The following is a 20,495-nucleotide window of genomic DNA, read 5'->3' as shown; positions in this document are numbered from 1 at the left end:
CGAAAGACCGTGTGGCTAACGAAGGCAATTCGATCGGTCTATAGGCTATCAATTATGATGGTTCCGTGGGTGCAATGGCAAAAAGCTTTTACGCGATCGAAATGGAAGAAAAAGTGACATTTTGTTTAAGAATTTTATTTTTTTTTTGCTCAAGGTTTGGTTCTCTAATTTTGGATTGATTGATTTTTGTTTGTTCAATTCTCAATTGATAGATGTTCTTTTCAACTTTCCTCTTTAAAATCTTCAAATTTTTCACAATTCAATTTGTAGTTGCACAATTTACATTCATTAATTTGAAAAAAAATCAATTATCCTACTTTCCATCCGAAACGTTTCCCAGAATAATAGATATCCTGGAACGCCCAAACATTTATCGGCATTAACCTGAAGCCTCACTTGCTAATGCCTCTGAAAGGGGTCAAGAGAGGACTCTTTCAAAAACAAATAAAAGACCCTCCTCAAGTTTTCACCATCGTGAACGCATCGGAACACATTGTTTATCCACAGTAGGTTTTGTTGGTACTGTTGTTGTTGTTGTTGTTGTTGTTATTGTGGTTCCTCGACATTATCTCTTAAGCATGGTCCACGGACCAAGCGAGGCAAAAATCCGCACCAGATATAATAGCCGGCGAGTGTCTTGAAGAGGGTTGTTTGTCCGAACAGCATCCTTTCCTCCTGTGATCAAGTGGGTGGCCAACGATGGCTGTTTATCTCCTAGCTACAAGGCCGGATAGGTCATCCCTTGTTTGGACACGCCAGCATCAACCCCAATCCGTTCAATATGGCTCTTCCCCAGATGGGTAGGAACCATGATAAAAAGCTATTTGTTCAAAAACTTGTTCAAGAGCCTCTTGTGCCGACGAACAGACCATGACGACCACGACGACGGCGATGGGCTAGAGATTGCGAGGTTAAAACATTGGTCAACCGCAAAGAAAGTGGTTTATTTTTGCTCCTGCGGTTTGAAGGACAGGTCCGCTCCTACTTGACAAGCGTCAAGTGAGGGACACGGGGAAAATTTGAAGATTATTTCAAAGTGTCGGAAGTGTAAATGGTTCACAGAAAATCACTGAAAATTTAGATATGTCGCTCAAAACCACGGAACGGATCATGGTTCCTTTTGCAATCGAATCTGTAATCGCATTAATCCCACTACTGTGTGTGTGTAAGACGATGGCTTCTTTGCTGCCTTCGTGCCGGGCTGCTCGGAGACGGAGCTTCCGTTTTCTTTTGCTACTCTGTGAATAATTTTTTCCGACGTCCCGCTACAATGGGAATGTAATTTGGGATTATTGACTTGGAGGAGTGGCGCTGGAATGGAAACCCTGCCCCTTCACAGGGCTGCTTAGGTATACGTTTCGCTGAAGGACGGCCGACTGACTGGAAAAAGGAACACAAACGAGGGATAGATTTCTTGAAAGGAATCGAATCCTGTCAGCGTAAGCGAAAAGTGATGAATGGAGTAGCATCGACTGCTGATGGGGATGGATTAGAGGAAAAATACGGTTGTTCAATAGACAGCGAATTTAGTGAGCAGCATTGACAGCCGATTTGCTGATGGGTATCTTCCGTTGGATCGAACCTAAATGGATTTTGGCGCGGGGAGAAGCATGAGCTACGGAAGGAAGATAGGCTGTTCAATTTGTGCGTCTTTCAAGATGCTCATGTTGAAAAGATTCGGAAAAGATAATTTAAAAGGAAATGCTAATTGGAAACAACAGTTGCCGCATGAATAAAGGTTCGAATCAGTATTAAATGATTTTGTGTCAACATTATAGGTCATTGATCGAATGTGGTTGTTTTAATTTTTGACCAAATGGCATTCGACCAAACCAAAATAAAAAATATCGTGAAAAGTATCAAAACAGTTTGTCATAAGTTCGTGGCAAAAATCATTAATGAGGGGAAGTAAATTTCCCAAAGTCTTGGCTCGAATGGTCACGTTGTTTGAGTGTCATTCAACCGAATGCAAATTGACCGAAAGCTGATGAAATTTGCAGTAACCCGGGCACTAGGACTGTATGGTGGCAAGTATTTGTTGGGGCCTCTCTTAGCTCAGTCGGTAAAGGTGCAGATATAAAGCAAGACCATGGAGGAGGCGGCCTGGGTTCGATTCCTGGTCTGGTCTAAGATTGATTCGGTTTTAAACATTTCTCGACTTCCTTGAGCATATTGTATGATTGTACTTGCCACACGCAAACCCAAAATGTATGACATTGAATGTTATTTGCATTTCCTATCATCCTCCGTAGCACATCCCGCAACGAATGATGTAAGTTGACCTCGCAGACGATGTAATAATGATTGTTTGTCTTTTGACGTTGGATAACGTCTTTCGGCAACATACGGGGGTACAAAATTGAAAACAGTCATTTTGGATGCGTTACGAAAAATTAAAAGATTTTGAACGATAATAACTCAACCGTCTCTCGATAGATTTACGAGATAATAGCATCAATCGATTGTAAATATTTCTAGCAATTTGCTGAATGTTTCAAAACAATTGATTTCATTCAGTAAACTATTGAAAAATGGTTAAAAGTAAACCATTGTCTGAAGATGGTGAAAATCGATTGATTTTTTTAATATTCTTATACATTCTCCAACCGAGACATCAGATGCGAGTATCTGACACCTCTGATATTTTCTGTTCTACTATATAGCGTCCAAAAAGGTCGCCCGTTCCATCTACCAATCCGCAAACCCGGTAAGGATCCAAAATTGTCTTCAAGCTACAGACCAATCAGCCTCCTTTCAGCGCTGAGCAAATTGTTCAAGAAACTCATTCTCAATCGTTTGCTCAAGTTTGTCGAGGAAAATAACATTCTCCTTCCTGAACAGTTTGGGTTCAGAAAGGGGCACTCCACCAATCACCAGCGTGACAACATCCAGGGCATCACTAAACCTGCAATCCGTCGTTTGGCTCGTCGTGGTGGAGTTAAGAGAATTTCCGGTCTCATTTACGAAGAAACCAGAGGAGTGCTGAAGGTATTTCTGGAAAACGTTATTCGTGACGCCGTTACTTACACCGAACATGCGAAGAGGAAGACTGTCACCCCCATGGATGTCGTTTACGCTCTGAAGTGGCAGGGACGTATTCTGTACGGATTCGGGGGTTAATTTAGTATCATCGACTCAGAACCAAATAATCGGCCCTTTTCAGGGCCACCATATAAATTTAAAAGGTGTTTCAGAATTGACTTTCTTGCCAGAATGTGAAAGGTTGAAGTGATGTGATGGAGCGTTCATCAATCTGCGGGTGTTAAGTTTAAATCAACGTAGGTCCTGCTGGTTACCGCTACTAATCCAGTACCGACAATATTCTGCATACATTTTGGTGTGGTAGTTCCAGATACGTCGTGCACTTCCGGAATCGAGAGAAGAAATTAATGAAAACGTCTGAGTTGTCCGAACGCGCTTTGGGGAAAGATATCGAGCTTATTCGAGCGTTTTATTTCGATAAGCAGCAGGTGTGCTGAAGGAATTACAGGGAAACGTCATTCGATGAACTGTTACATTCAAGTAATTTTTCCTCGGTATATGACCACAATTTTTAATAGGGCATCACGGCCACCCAAATTTGAGTTAAGTTAGCTTGTTGTAAGTGCAGGAACTCAGCAATGAGAAAATGTCTCATGTTTGTCCAGGATAAACTTACTGAGAAAAGTAAATATTGGACACACATTCATTGGTACTACTCCTACTTAGAGTAAAATAATTTCATTTTCCGGCTGATTTTTGAGATTTTCCACAGGAAACCATGAGCCAATATTACTCATCGCTGGGTTCCTTAACTATTGGCTACTAAAATTTAGGTCGTGCTTATCGCAGGGTTGTCATTGTCAAAACTCAAAATAGTAAACCTATAACACTCTTGTAACTGACAACTTGTACTGTTTATTTTTGATAGAATAAAAGGAAACAACGATTCAGTCCAATGGAAATGGAAAGCTTCATAAAATTTCCAACATAGAAATACAAATTGATTGTGGTACCTAATTCGAAGATTTTGTGTTGTGAAATTTTCAAATATTTCATAATTTGTGGATAACGTCATTTGGATGAATGTGGCACGGTCTGCTACATACAATGAAAGAAATTTTTGTCATGTTTCCAGCATATTATTACTGATTTCGGTTTTAGTGACTTCAATTATGGTCCTCGGGCTAATTTTAAAGGTAGTGGAATTTTCCCATTTTTGAAATAACTCCGTTTCTTCTTATTCCATATAGAAATATTGCATCACTGGCACATTTTTAAGTCCTGCACATGTTGCAATATTAAATGAAACCTATGTTGATGAATTATGTCGATTAATGATATGATTAATAAATAAATGTGATGTCGCAATTCTTGAAACAGAACTCTTTAACTGCATTATTGGTAGTCCTGAAAAGGACTGTTTTGGGTAATTCTGTGTCGTTGAACATCAACAACACGTTCGAAGTTTACTTCTTGACGACCTTCTTCGGGGCCGCTTTCTTGGCTGGGGTGGTTCTCTTCGGCTTCGGGGTCTTTGGCTTGTTGGCAGCGGTCTTCGAGGGCTTGGTGGCCTTTTGCTTGGGAGTAGCAGCCTTCTTCACGGTCTTGGCAACGGCTTCTTGGCAGCTTTAGCAACAGGCTTCTTGGCATTCTTATCACCGGCTGGCTTCTTCGCTTCGGTAGCTTTCTTGACCTTTTTCTCGCCGGCAGCCTTCTTCGGTTTCTTCTCAGTGGCGGCTTTCTTGGCTTCAGCCTTCAACTTGAATGATCCCGATGCACCGATTCCCTTGGTTTGGACAATCGTTCCTTTCTCGACGCCATTCTTCAAAGACTTCTTAAGGAACGGGGCTAGCTTGGCAATGTCGCACTTGTAGTTGGCAGCGATGTACTTCTTGATGGCCTGCAGCGACAATCCGTTGCGTTCCTTCAGGGTTTTGATGGCGGCAACAACCATTTCGTTCACCGGGGGATGGGTCGATGGTTTCTTGGGTTTGCCCTGTCCCTTCGGGGCCCTTGGCTTCTTCGTCTTGGCTGGCGAAGTGGCAGCTGGTGCTGCAGCAGCGTTCACGAAATATTTTGATATTTTCCGGTAACACAGATTAAAAATGTTAATTAAGGTATTTATCTTTGCATAATCAAATAAGCTGTTATCGGAATTTTAAAGATAAATAGTTAAGGTATCAGCTCACCAGTAACAAAAATGGCTGAGGTCAGCGACAGAGTAGAGCAAACCCAACAACATCAGCCCAACAAAACGGCCCTTTTCAGGGCCACCAAACTTTCGCAAAAGAGTTATTAAGGAATATTCCTAAAATATAATATACACAATTAAGTACAACACATAACAGACGTTATCCAACGCCAACCCTGCGGTCGTATCTAGTATACAACCCTTCCAACTTTTTTATTTTGTGTTCTGTCTACGCTTTCGACTATACACTGAGGCAAATAGACTTAAGAATTTCATAAGGCTCGACTTCTGAAGCACGTCTTATCAAAGATTTTCGTCTAACATGAGGTAGCTCTTCTACTCAGTTTTATTGTTTGGACGTAGACTACGTCTTACGGGAAGGTACTGAGGGTAAATCGAAAATCTAAAATTAAGACCGTCACGAAAAGGTGTAAGGCTTAGAACGCTTATAACTTTGTTATTAATAGATGCAATTAAAATCCAAACATATCAACCGATAGGAAATAACTCTCGTAAGCTGTTACAATAAACGCTTTTTCATTCTTTCATAAAAAAAACTGTTTTAAAATTGTACAAATGAAAAGTGAAAATGTTATCACTGTTTTCATGAAATAAACGTTCTTCCCAAATTCAGTCGTGATAATCGAGTACCATTTGGTTGCACATCGTGGTGCTTGAATCTGAAAAGTTAGCGTACTGCTGCTCCTACATCGGAGGGCCCTAGCAAGAAGACCCAAACGGATCCCAGCGCTGCTTCGGATGACGCAGCAAATCGGCTGCTACAGAGCAACCAATTCTCGGTGCTCGGAGTAGAAAATGGCGGTGGTGACGCCGCTGAAATTGCAAAAAAGGAGCGGATTCCCCCGCTGTTTACCCCGATGAAGGACGTCGCCCAGCTTAGGGATGAGCTGGCAAAACGCAAATTGTTCCCGCGATTCAAAATCTGTGGCGTTGGAACAAAGATCATGTGCTTCAGCCTACAGCAGTACAAGTCGGTCGGTGACCTGCTGAAGAACAGCACAGTGGAGTTTTACACTCACGATTTGCCTTCGATGAAACCATTGAAGGTTGTTTTACGAGGTCTGCCGTCGTACGAAGCGGCTACCGTAAAAGATGAGCTGGTAAGGCTCGGATTGAAACCAGAGGCAGTCCACCCAATGAATCGACGGCCTATGCCCAATACCAACTATCGTGACCAACTGTTTCTGGTCAACCTCACGAAGGGCTCCACCACCCTTGCTGCGCTCAAGAGCAACATACGTGACCTGTTTCAGGTCATTATAGACTGGGAATACTACAAGCCGCAACACCGTGATGTGACCCAATGCACAAGTTGCCTCTCCTTCGGCCATGGCACGAAGAACTGTCATATGAAACCACGTTGCGACAAGTGTGCTATGGCTTATTCGACGGCGACCTGTGCTCAAGCTGATGAAACCGACCCGAAGTGCGTGAATTGCGGCGGAACGACACACGACAACAAACAGAGTCTACTGGGACGAAACAAATAGAACCCGGGGTTACCATCCCACTTGCAACAGCTAAAAAGCAAAAGAAGTTTTGGCTGTACTTGTCCGGTTTCGACCCTTCAGCATCAGCAACTCAAATCGAAAAGCTCGTCAAGGATAATCTCGACACTGATGATGACATTTTAGTAACTAAGTTAGTTCCCACAGGCAAAAATCTTAACGAACTTACTTTTGTTTCCTTCAAAGTCGGAATTGGTTTGCAGCTGCAGGAACAAGCCCTCTTTGGATCGACGTGGCAACAAGGAATAGTATTTCGTCCATTTGATTCCAAGCAATCATCGTCGGATCGGCCTATTTTTCGCTTCGGACCCACAACACAGTAGTTCACTGGGCGCCCTAGATATCGGTGCAGCCTCACAGATGATCAGCTGTTCAACTGATATGGCAATAACCACAACAACACAGTCCCGAAACACAACCACTCCTTTACATCCAGACTCCACTGATAGACAGCAGCAATTCATTAACAATATACATTGTACGTCCACGCTGTACTACCAGAATGTACGTGGGTTACGCACCAAAACAAACCAAGTACTGCTAGCACTATCCCAATCTGACTACGATGTGATAGCTTTCACCGAAACCTGGCTCGATGCTGATATTTCAAATTCTGAATTATCACACAACTATACAATCTATCGCTGTGATCGCAACGCCACAACAAGCCAATTTCGACGAGGTGGTGGTGTTTTGGTCGGCGTCCGTAATGCATTGAACAGTGCCGCTGTTTCGATTGCTGGTACCGAGTGTCTGGAGCAAATAATCGTTCGGATCAAGCTGCCTACATTTGAACTCTTCGTCTGTTGTATTTATCTCCCTCCCAAAAGCGACAATGCATTGTATGAACAGCACTGTTCATGTGTTCAAAGACTGATGGATCAAGCGGGTGATCGTGGTTTGGTTGTTGTTGTTGGTGACTACAATCTACCCTTCTTGAATTGGGACCATGATGATGAATTGCTATGTTTGCTATCTACAAATACGTTTTCTGAGCAGGAGTTCACTGTGGTTGAATCGTTCATCGCTAATGGTCTGCATCAGTTGAATCATTATGGTAATGCGAATGGAAGGATACTAGATTTGGTTTTCTCTACTGATATCAATGTACTCGAGCTTGTGGAGCCCCCGTCACCGCTACTGCGTGTTGATGAACATCATAAACCATTGGTGCTTGTGATTGAAACTGCAAGCGAATGTGAAATTTCCCGAGCAACTGATCCGTTAGATTTTGACTTCAAGCGATGTGATTTTGCAGTTTTGAGCTCAATTATTTCAGACGTCGGATGGGTGAATCTTCTAATTGGTTGCAGTGTCGACGAAGCGGTATCGATATTCTACGACAAGCTTTATGGAATCATCAGCGAAGTTGTGCCTCTAAAACAACGGATCGACACCCACAGTAAGAAACAACCATGGTGGTACAATGAACTGCAACGGCTGTGAAATCGTCTACGCAGGCAAGGAAGCGTTACTTTCGGTCTAGGAATGAACAGCATAAGGCTGAGCTGCGTGACTTAGAGAGCGAATATAACTCTTTGCATGCACAATGCTTTCGCTGCTACATTCATCGTACTGAAGCAAGTTTGAAACAGGCCCCCAACAATTCTGGCAATATGTGAAGACCCGTAAGCGATCCAACGGAATGCCTCGACATCTTCGTTACCAAGGTGAGGCAGCTGAATCTCCATCAGAATCTGCAAATCTGTTCTCGGCGTTCTTTCGAAGTGTGCAAAGTAATAACCGACCACCTTTGACTGAATCGTACTTGAGCAATTTGCCACACTACGACTTGAAAGTGATCGTCTACAACTTCTCTCGGCAAGATGTTTTTGCTAAGCTGGTTTCTATCGACACTTCGAAAGGAGCAGGTCCAGATCGTCTGTCACCTTTCTTCATCAATCGGTGTGCGGAGTCAATCGCTTTGCCTGTGAGTATACTCTTCAACAGATCTCTTTCGGAGGGCATATTTCCCAACAAATGGAAAACTGCAGCCATCACTCCCATTCATAAAAGTGGTAATGTTAATGACGTCGAAAATTATCCTGCAATTTCGATTTTGAGTTGCTTTCCTAAAGTCTTGGAGAGTCTTGTCCATGATTCTTTGTATCGTAACGTTCAACATGTGATATCAGAGAGTCAGCATGGATTTGTCAGGAAGCGGTCAACAACAACCAACCTGATGTGCAACGTTTCTTCTCTTCCTTTCTTCTCGACCTTCAAGATGCAGTTTATGTCGACTTTTCTAAAGCATTTGACAAAGTGCCGCATGCACTGGCAGTGGAAAAAGTTGGAAGGGTTGTATACTAGATACGACCGCAGGGTTGGCGTTGGATAACGTCTGTTATGTGTTGTACTTAATTGTGTATATTATATTTTAGGAATATTCCTTAATAACTCTTTTGCGAAAGTTTGGTGGCCCTGAAAAGGGCCGTTTTGTTGGGCTGATGTTGTTGGGTTTGCTCTACTCTGTCGCTGACCTCAGCCATTTACTGGTGAGCTGATACCTTAACTATTTATCTTTAAAATTCCGATAACAGCTTATTTGATTATGCAAAGATAAATACCTTAATTAACATTTTTAATCTGTGTTACCGGAAAATATCAAAATATTTCGTGAACAATCAACAATTCAACATTCGCGCTTATCTCCCTAGCACAGACTTCAAAATCTTACATAGGTCTGCTGTCTCTTACCGACTAATCCAAACAGTGTATCTACCTTATTCAAGCCGAAATGTCTGAAGTTGCAACCGTAGGCGCTGCTGCAGCACCAGCTGCCACTTCGCCAGCCAAGACGAAGAAGCCAAGGGCCCCGAAGGGACAGGGCAAACCCAAGAAGCCATCGACCCATCCCCCGGTGAACGAAATGGTTGTTGCCGCCATCAAAACCCTGAAGGAACGCAACGGATTGTCGCTGCAGGCCATCAAGAAGTACATCGCTGCCAACTACAAGTGCGACGTTGCCAAGCTAGCCCCGTTCCTTAAGAAGTCTTTGAAGAATGGCGTCGAGAAAGGAACGATTGTCCAAACCAAGGGAATCGGTGCATCGGGATCATTCAAGTTGAAGGCTGAAGCCAAGAAAGCCGCCACTGAGAAGAAACCGAAGAAGGCTGCCGGCGAGAAAAAGGTCAAGAAAGCTACCGGAGCGAAGAAGCCAGCCGGTGATAAGAAAGCCAAGAAGCCTGTTGCTAAAGCTGCCAAGAAGCCAGCTGGTGAGAAGAAAGCCAAGGCTGCCGTTGCCAAGACCGTGAAGAAGGCTGCTACTCCCAAGCAAAAGGCCACCAAGCCCTCGAAGACCGCTGCCAAGAAGCCAAAGACCCCGAAGCCGAAGAGAACCACCCCAGCCAAGAAAGCGGCCCCGAAGAAGGTCGTCAAGAAGTAAACTTCGAACGTGTTGTTGATGTTCAACGACACAGAATTACCCAAAACAGTCCTTTTCAGGACTACCAATAATGCAGTTAAAGAGTTCTGTTTCAAGAATTGCGACATCACATTTATTTATTAATCATATCATTAATCGACATAATTCATCAACATAGGTTTCATTTAATATTGCAACATGTGCAGGACTTAAAAATGTGCCAGTGATGCAATATTTCTATATGGAATAAGAAGAAACGGAGTTATTTCAAAAATGGGAAAATTCCACTACCTTTAAAATTAACCCGAGGACCATAATTGAAGTCACTAAAACCGAAATCAGTAATAATATGCTGGAAACATGACAAAAATTTCTTTCATTGTATGTAGCAGACCGTGCCACATTCATCCAAATGACTTTATCCACAAATTATGAAATATTTGAAAATTTCACAACACAAAATCTTCGAATTATGTACCACAATCAATTTGTATTTTTATGTTGGAAATTTTATGAAGCTTTCCATTTCCATTGGACTGAATCGTTGTTTCCTTTTATTCTATCAAAAATAAACAGTACAAGTTGTCAGTTACAAGAGTGTTATAGGTTTACTATTTTGAGTTTTGACAATGACAACCCTGCGATAAGCACGACCTAAATTTTAGTAGCCAATAGTTAAGGAACCCAGCGATGAGTAATATTGGCTCATGGTTTCCTGTGGAAAATCTCAAAAATCAGCCGGAAAATGAAATTATTTTACTCTAAGTAGGAGTAGTACCAATGAATGTGTGTCCAATATTTACTTTTCTCAGTAAGTTTATCCTGGACAAACATGAGACATTTTCTCATTGCTGAGTTCCTGCACTTACAACAAGCTAACTTAACTCAAATTTGGGTGGCCGTGATGCCCTATTAAAAATTGTGGTCATATACCGAGGAAAAATTACTTGAATGTAACAGTTCATCGAATGACGTTTCCCTGTAATTCCTTCAGCACACCTACTGCTTATCGAAATAAAACGCTCGAATAAGCTCGATATCTTTCCCCAAAGCGCGTTCGGACAACTCAGACGTTTTCATTAATTTCTTCTCTCGATTCCGGAAGTGCACGACGTATCTGGAACTACCACACCAAAATGTATGCAGAATATTGTCGGTACTGGATTAGTAGCGGTAACCAGCAGGACCTACGTTGATTTAAGCTTAACACCCGCAGATTGATGAACGCTCCATCACATCACTTCAACCTTTCACATTCTGGCAAGAAAGTCAATTTTAAAACACCTTTTAAATTTATATGGTGGCCCTGAAAAGGGCGGGTTTTTTGGTTCTGAGTCGATGATACTAAATTAACCCCCGAATCCGTACAGAGTACGTCCCTGCCGCTTCAGAGCGTAAACGACATCCATGGCGGTGACAGTCTTCCTCTTCGCATGTTCGGTGTAAGTAACGGCGTCACGAATAACGTTTTCCAGAAATACCTTCAGCACTCCTCTGGTTTCTTCGTAAATGAGACCGGAAATTCTCTTAACTCCACCACGACGAGCCAAACGACGGATTGCAGGTTTAGTGATGCCCTGGATGTTGTCACGCTGGTGATTGGTGGAGTGCCCCTTTCTGAACCCAAACTGTTCAGGAAGGAGAATGTTATTTTCCTCGACAAACTTGAGCAAACGATTGAGAATGAATTTCTCGAACAATTTGCTCAGCGCTGAAAGGAGGCTGATTGGTCTGTAGCTTGAAGACAATGTTGGATCCTTACCAGGTTTGCGGATTGGTAGATGGAACGGGCGACCTTTTTGGACGCTTATATAGTAGAACAGAAAATATCAGAGGTGTCAGATACTCGCATCTGATGTCTCGGTTGGAGAAAGTATAAGAATAATAAAAAAATCAATCGATTTTCACCATCTTCAGACAATGGTTTACTTTTAACCATTTTTCAATAGTTTACTGAATGAAATCAATTGTTTTGAAACATTCAGCAAATTGCTAGAAATATTTACAATCGATTGATGCCATTATCTCGTAAATCTATCGAGAGACGGTTGAGTTATTATCGTTCAAAATCTTTTAATTTTTCGTAACGCATCCAAAATGACTGTTTTCAATTTTGTACCCCCGTATGTTGCCGAAAGACGTTATCCAACGTCAAAACTCAAACGCATGGGATTCCCTCAGTGGCTTACGCAATGGATTGAATCGTACTCGTCTGAGCGTTGGGCTTTTGTACGCCTTGGTGGAACCTCATCTGAAACGTTCTCAATTACTTCCGGGGTTCCCCAAGGAAGTCATTTGGGACCATTACTTTTCGTGCTGTTTGTTAACGATCTGTGCGGACTCATAAGATCATCGAAGTACATGTTCGCTGATGACCTGAAATTCTTCCGCCTGATAACCTCCATGGTCGATTGTTGCGCTCTTCAGATGGATATCGACTCGCTTCTTGAATGGTGCTCATTAAACGAAATGGAAGTGAATATTCGTAAATGTAACATCATCTCGTTCAACCGATCTAGGACAACTGCCATTTTCGATTATAAGATGAACGCTTCAAGTGTCAACCGTGTGTCATCAATCGTCCAATCAAGAATCTTGGATTAATACTGGACAGTAAGCTGAAATTCACCGAGCACATTGCAACAACCACCGCCAAAGCATATGCGATACTAGGGTTCATCAAGCGCAACACGCAGCAATTTGAGGATGTATACTGTCTAAAAACATTGTATTGTTCGCTAGTGCGTAGCATGCTGGAATATGGCGTTCTAGTATGAGCACCGTATCACGTCACGCTTTGCTTTCGCATTGAAAAGATTCAACGTAACTTTGTCCGCTACGCTCTACGACTGTTACCATGGAACGATCCGGTTGTTCTTCCGCCGTATGAGGATCGCTGTGCTTTAATTCGTCTTTCAACATTGGCTGATAGAAGGATTCTTCTGCAACGGCTGTTCATATTCGACATTCTGGACAACAATGTAGATTGTGCTGAACTTCTAGGGAAAATCCAGTTCCAATCCAATGCACCGGCTAGGCAGACGCGACAAAATGACCTTCTCCGTATTCCTCAGCATCGTACAGTCTACGGTCAAAACAATCCACTGGATGTTTGCTGTCGTCGTTTTAACGAATCGCGTGAAGATTATGATTTTAATATTTCGAAAACCATGTTTAAAAATAGAATTAATTCTTTAACTAGACATTAATAATTCTGTCTGTGCGTTTTTATTATACGAAAACAAGTAAATAAATAAATAAAAATAAAAACTCACCGTGCCACTACTCGGGACTGCCCCAAGCGAACGGAATTCATCACCATGAGGAAGAAGGTGGCTACTAGAAACCAGCCAGGCCGGCATCGAAATAAACGTGCACCACCAGCCATCACGGACGAACAATACCCGGCAATCCATCCTCGTCATCTGGTCCCAAATCTTCCACCGCTACCTCGCAACAACAGTCAACGAGCCGTCGCCACAGCTCAGCATCGCCTCACTGCTGCTGCAGCTCTGCCAAATCAAGCTTCTGTCTCGGCGCCTGGACTATTGTATGCCCGTGTTGCCTCAGGTGACTCAATTGACGAATCTCCGTTAACATCAGAGGAACTAGTAACGCTGGTTGCAGAGGTGACCGTCATTCTGCGCACCTGCAAGACTCGATCTGAACAGCTTCATGCTGCCTTGTCACTCGTTACCAAGTATGGACCGTGAAGCTATAAAAATTGCAAATTGGAACGCTTGCTCACTGACGAACAGGCATAGAGAGCTACTCGATTTCCTCAACACCAAGGAGGTCGACATTGCTATCATCACCGAGACGCATTTGAAGCCCGAATTGAACGTATTCCTTCCCGACTTCCGGCTCGTCAGACTTGATCACACCTGTTCTGGAGGTGGAGGAGTGGCCATCGCTGCAAGACGGAACATCAGTTGCCGGCTGCTACCAAACTTCCAGCTGAAAACAATTGAAGCCATCGGAGTGGAGGTGAGCACATCACTTGGCCCAATCACCATCATCGCGGCCTACTGCCCCAAGCAAACCAACATCAGGGACGGGTCGTCAGTGGCCCTCCGGCAGACATCATCAAACTCACCCGGAGGAGCGGGAAATTTATCATCGCTGGCGATCTGAACGCAAAACACCAAGCTTGGGGCAACGGTCGGAGCAATCGAAACGGCACCATCCTGAATGAAGACCTGCAGAGGGCCACTATACCATCTTAGCCCCGGACACTCCCACCCGGTTGAGTCGGTCTGGGGTCCATGCGACCATGGACATCTTCGTCAGCAACATGGGACACAACATCTCGCAACCTGTGGCATTCCAGGAGCTGAGCTCGGACCACTACCCGGTGGTGGCCGAAGTTGGATCCTCGGTAAACCGATTCGATGCTTCCCAGCGCAACTACCATCGAGTTAACTGGGCGCAATGTCAACACTGCGTCGACACAACCATCGACTACGATGTCCAACCGGGGACGCCCGAAGATGTTGACCGGTGTCTACAAACCATCGAGGAGGCGATTTCCCGGGCCAGGGAACAACACGTGCCAGTATCCAGACAGGTGAGTAACACCCTGAACCTTGACAGCCCTACCAAAGATCTCATTAGACTCCATAACACCATTCGTAGGCAGTACCAGCGTACTGGCCTGCCTAACTTGAAGACCAATTTTAAAGGATTAACAAAGATCATTCAGGCCAGGATAGTGGATCTCAGAAATAACGATTTTGCTAGTAAGATCCACTCTCTCCCAGATTGTGCTAAGCCCTTCTGGAAACTTACAAAAATTCTTAAAAACAATTTTATTCCCATTCCACCACTGACCCCACTGGATCGTCCCGGCGACAAACAGAAATAAACATAAACATAATTTTAGTAGTAGTAGTGCCTCAACTCATTTTCGCTTCGTTCGGCGGGTAAGCAGGTAGCAGTAGCAGCAGTAGGAAGGCGGTTCCTGTCAAGCGCGCAGCGTTCGTATTTTGCACCTCGAACTTTGCGCGTCATTCCTGTCGAGATCACTGGCTGCTGGTAGCGGCGTCACCTCGATGGTGCAAGCGCTCCTTGCCTGAATAATAACTACAAATCCCGATTACTTTTTCGAAAGGACTTATCAGCATTTGTAAACAACGTATTTTATCGTCAGTTTGGCACCATTATATCAGGTAGGCGAACATTTCTTCTATCTGATGGTAGTGTTAGCATGCCTGGGTGAGCTACCAGTTACGCCAAATCGATTGTTAAGAAAAGCTGATACGTCCCTTCGAAAAAGTAATCGCGAAATACTTCTTGGGCTGTGTACCAATTGCCGAGCTAAATTTAACTCGTGGTTAAACGTGGCATTTCTAAAGCTTTTTTCAATATTTGAAAATGCCGGAAATTGATCAGTTTCAAACAGAACTCAGCCACGGTTACCAAAATTTAACTTCTAGTCGGTCCGAAATAACCACGCTCGTATAACAGGGTTATTTGATAACTCATCTGTCACTTTTAACCACGAGTTAAATTCAACTCGCCCATGGTGACACAGCCTTGGAAGTAACGCTAAATTTCGGTATTGATCAATGGCAATAAACTTACTCCTCACAGGAACTCGTCAGACATACGCCTCGTCAGCCTCGGTTATGGCTTGGTGGAGTTCCTCCAACGCTCGGTCGATGTCCTCGACGGTGTCAAGCGGCGGGTTGTCGATGATGTGCCTGTCTACCACGCGTCCAAACTGGGCCCAGTTTACGCTATGGTAGTCCTTGCGCAGGCTTGAAGCAGGAGCCACGTTGCAGCCCAGTTCAGCCACCACCGGTTGGTGGTCGGAGCTGAGTTCGTTCAAGGCTACCGGCTTGGACAAACCGATATTTGTCAGGAACAGGTCTAGCGTCGATGGGTTGCCCGCCGGTGAGATAAATGTTGGCTCATCCGAAAACCAAACGGAGTACAGCCCATGCTGTGAGTGGTCTGGTGCTGCTGGTAGTTCCGCCAGGCCTCATGGCGAGCATTTAGATCTCCTCCAACTACAAAGCTGGAACCGGTACGGGTGATGGTGGACAGGTCCTTCTTTAATTTAGCCGCTAGTCCACTGCTGGCGGCACACTGTCGAGGGCAGTTGACGGCGATGAACTGGACGTATCCAGTCGATATGGATATGGGATATGGGACAGAGTGGGGTATTTTATTCCTTTCTTGATGACGACCGCAACACCCCCCCCCCCCCCCATGGAGCTGGTGCGATCAAGCCAAATATTGTTGTGGTCAGGCAACCAGAAGCTGTCGCCGGACTTTAGGTGGGTTTCGGTTAGAAGACCAACATCGATGCTATGCTTGCGGCGGAAGTCGGTTACCTCAATCTCTTTTGCTCTTACTGAACAAGCATTCCAGGTGACGATAGTTAGCGGTTTAGACGCCATACTGGATGATGAACTTACCGGTCCGTTGGCAGCACTTCCATGTGTTGGTTGCGTTTTCAATTCGGGTCCGTTTGTGTCGTGAATTTATATTGATTGTCGGTCGAATAAAATCCTAACTTGTACATGTAAAGGATGCTTAGTGCGCTGATTTCACGAAATTGCTTAAATTCCGTTCAACAACCAATCCTGTTTACCTTATCATGAAGTAAAGTTTAGTGAATCAGTGATCCAAAAAGTCGCCATTTTCTCACATGCTCGTGTCTCAAGCCATTAGGCTTTAGTTGTGTGCGTTTCACTGTCATTTGTGTTGAAACACATCGCTGTGACGGTGGTTAGGTGCTACAGTGGAATGCAGTGAAAATAAGAGAGTTCGTGTGGTGCCGCCGCCACCGGGATAGGTCGAGTGTTTGAAAATCTAGTGGACGAAGCGAAATTAAAACGAGTGTATTAGTGTGCAGAGAAACGGAGGCGCAAACATCTTCCGAAATAATAAAATGTGGCAGCATGACCTATATGCTAGGTGGAATGAGTGTGTGATGGCAGCTGTAGCGATACAGAGTTACCAGTATCGATAAAATCATCAAAATCGGTGACATCTCACTGCGTCCTAGCAAGAAGTACGGTCGACTTGTTTCGCGCTCCGTTAATTTGGAAGTTTTCTCGCTATTATCTGACGTAAATAATCAGTTTTTTCTCGCTTAGTGATTCCTGGCATAATTCCCGATAAATTTATCAAAAAGTGAGTTTTTTTCTGAGAAGAAAGTGTGTTTTCGGCATCATCGGAAGGAAAATTGTTTTTGCGATTGCCAATTCGCCAACCATTTTGCGCACCATCGGTGCGTGGTCACGCATACCTGTGCACACGGATCATCGTCATCGAGTGTCAGCATCTGCCTCCACATTCAAACCGCTCATCCATCTCGTGTGTTCAGCTGAGTGCCGAGCTTCATACAAGCACACACCAACGAAGACCGCCCGCACACGCGGATCGAAGATCATCAAAGCTGCGCGTCGCTCCGCTGCTGCTGTGTAAACGCTCGGTGATAGTAGTATAGGATTATCAGATAAGTTTTTGTTTCTTGTTTCTTTCTTTCTCCCATCAGTTAAATTTTAAGTTTGTGTTTCTGTGTTTGTATTTTTTTTTTCTCGTGTATTGTGTCCGAGTAATTTTGATTATCGTTGCAGTGGTAGAGCGTTTTTCGCTCCCACTAGTACGGCAAAATGGACATTTTGTCGGAAGACGAAATGGACGTTTTGTCGGAAGATGACACCACTTTGCCACGCGATAGCAAAAAGGGTCGAAAACGTCTGTCATCCCAGAAATCAGATGATGCCATCCCTGCTTCGTCATCTCAGTCTGGTAATGGATAGGGACAGATAAGCCCCCGATCGCGAGCCTACCCAGAAGACTCGACTGGCCCATGGGTTGTTTACTTTCAGCCCAAAAAGAAACCTTTGAATGTAATGCAAATTACTAATGATCTGACGAAGCGGTTCTCGGCCGTGACCGAAATCTCGAAGGTGAGGTACAATAAACTTCGCGTTGTCGTCTCTAACCTGAAACAAGCTAACGAGATTGCTGCCTCCCAGCTCTTTACACTCGAGTATAGAGTGTACATCCCAGCTCGTAATGTGGAGATCGAAGGTGTGGTCACCGAAGCGAGTCTGACCCCCGAGATCTTGGCGAAGCAAGCGGTTGGCCGTTTCAAGAACCCCTTGCTTCCCACGGTTGAGATACTGGAAGTCCAGAAGCTGAACTCAGTATCTTTCAGCGAGGGTAAAAAGAGCTTTACCCCCACAGACTCGTTTCGGGTGACCTTTTCTGGTTCAGCCCTTCCTCACTACATCGAGTTGGGAAAACTTCGGCTACCTGTGCGTTTGTTTGTTCCTCGGGTCATGAACTGCCAAAATTGCAAACAGTTGGGACATACGGCCTCTCACTGTGGCAGCAAGGCACGCTGTTCCAAATGCGGGGAGAAGCACGAGGATGGCGCCTGCACAGTCACTGCACCAAAATGCGTGTACTGTAAGGGAACTCCTCATGGTCTCTCATCGTGCCCGGCGTACAAACAACGCGGGGAGAAACTAGAACGCTCTCTTAAGGAGCGTTCCAGGCAGTCTTTTGCAGCAATGCTAAAAACAGCCACACCATCAACCAACGACAAAAATCCCTTTGCTGTTTTGTCTGATGACGAGTCTGACTCTGACTTGGCTGAGGAGGGAGTTTCTTTCAGTTTTCCGGAAGGTTCTGCACGGAAACGAAAACGCATCCGTTCGCGGAAAGTTGCAGATAAGGAACCCCAAATCAGCTTGCCCAAATCAAGGAGTGATGGAAAAAAGGAAGTTTCAACTCCTCCTGGTTTCCGCAGAACTGACTATAACCAGAACTTTCCATCTCTCCCGGGGACATCAAAAACCCCTGATGGCCCATTTTTAAGAACAGAAGCCCCTTCTTCATCCGGGTTGTTCTCATTTGATAAAATTGTGGACGATATTCTCAAGTACCTCAATATTTCTGATCCTCTCAAAAGCATTGTTCTGGCAATGCTTCCTTCTGTGAAGACCCTCTTGAAGCAATTGACATTGAAGTGGCCCCTCATTGCAGCAATCATTTCCTTCGATGGATAATTTTCCAAACGAGGTCGGGGATTTGATCACTGTTCTACAGTGGAATTGTCGAAGTCTCATTCCTAAATTAGATTCTTTTAAGTTTTTAATTCACAATAATGATTGTGATGCATTTGCTGTTTGTGAAACTTGGCTCTCTTGAGATATCGAGCTTCCTTTTTATGATTTTAACATTATTCGACTGGATCGTAAGGATTCGCGTGGAGGAGGGGTACTTTTGGGGATCAAAAAGTGCCATTCCTTCTATAGAGTGAATCTTCCACAATTTCCAGGTATTGAAGTTGTTGCATGTCAGGCTATTATTAAAGGTAAGAGCCTTTGTATTGCTTCTGTTTATATTCCTCCTAGAGCCGTTGTTAATCGCAAACAACTTTCAGATATCTGTTCGGTACTTCCTGCTCCACGGTTGATTATGGGAGATTTGAATTCCCACGGTACAGGCTGGGGGGAACTGTATGATGACAACCGTTCTACTTTGATATATGACCTCTGCGACAGCTTTAATATGACAATTCTTAACAATGGAGAAGTAACACGTTTGGCTGGCCCATCCTCGAATGGAAGTAGATTAGACCTCACACTTTGCTCTAACTCATTATCGTTGGATTGCACGTGGAATGTGATCCAAGATCCCCACGGTAGTGATCACTTGCCGATCAAAGTTTCAGTTGCCAGTGGGTTCAATCCGTCGGAACCCGTTAACGTCGCGTACGATCTTACCCGTAATATCGATTGGACAAAGTTCAAGAATGTGATAGAAGATGCCCTAACGTCGGTAGAAGGGCTTCCACCGTTGGAGGAATATAACTTCCTCTCCAATCTGATCTTGGACAGCGCGCTTCAAGCTCAAACTCGGCCGGTTCCAGGAACGTCTTTCCGTAGGAAACCTCCTTCCCCTTGGTGGGACCAGCAATGCACTGAGGTTTATCGTAAAAAGTCCGACGCGTTTAAGCTTTTCCGGAAACGTGGAACACCCGTACATTTCGAAGCGTACTCGGCTCTTGAACGCGAACTCAAGAGCCTCATCAAAGCCAAGAAACGCGGATACTGGCGGCAATTCGTGGACGGATTATCGCGCGAAACGTCGATGAATACGCTTTGGAATGCGGCGCGAAGGATGCGTAACCGGTCTTCAAACAACGAGAGCGAGGAGTACTCCAATAGTTGGATCCTCAAGTTCGCGCGAAAAGTATGTCCTGATTCTGTGCCGGCACAGATGATTCCTCGCGAAACGACGAATTCGGTAGACGAGATCAGCCAGCCTTTTTCAATGCTGGAGCTCTCACTCGCGCTCCTTTCGTGTGGCAATTCGGCTCCGGGGGCTGATAGAATCAAGTTCAACTTGTTGAAGAACCTCCCAGACGTCGCTAAGAGGCGCATGTTGAACTTGTTTGGTC

The 20,495-nt window shown here is 44.3% G+C and overlaps 1 protein-coding gene, 1 long non-coding RNA gene and 1 pseudogene across 2 annotated transcripts in view; 2 read left to right on the top strand and 1 right to left on the bottom strand.

Annotated features, from left to right (window-relative positions):
• LOC135702544 (uncharacterized) overlaps window positions 1-20,495 on the top strand; it is a 327,842-nt gene that overhangs the window by 249,685 nt on the left and 57,662 nt on the right. The window lies entirely within an intron of this gene.
• On the bottom strand, window positions 4,449-4,959 carry LOC135702433 (histone H1-II-like; annotated as a pseudogene).
• LOC135702432 (histone H1-like) lies at window positions 9,440-10,087 on the top strand. The gene has a single exon (XM_065223470.1). The coding sequence runs from the start codon at window positions 9,440-9,442 to the stop codon at window positions 10,085-10,087; it is 648 nt and encodes a 215-aa protein (XP_065079542.1).

The sequence above is a fragment of the Ochlerotatus camptorhynchus genome, unplaced genomic scaffold (assembly GCF_037179485.1).
Source record: "Ochlerotatus camptorhynchus isolate MF236.1 unplaced genomic scaffold, CSIRO-AGI_Acam_v1.1 ptg000193l, whole genome shotgun sequence".
NCBI lineage: Eukaryota > Metazoa > Arthropoda > Insecta > Diptera > Culicidae > Ochlerotatus > Ochlerotatus camptorhynchus.
This window is presented reverse-complemented; position numbering and strand designations above follow the sequence as displayed.

What these genes read in the sequence shown, in the direction of transcription:
- LOC135702432 (XM_065223470.1), top strand. Translation starts at nt 9,440, where the DNA reads ATGTCTGAAGTTGCAACCGTAGGCGCTGCTGCAGCACCAGCTGCCACT.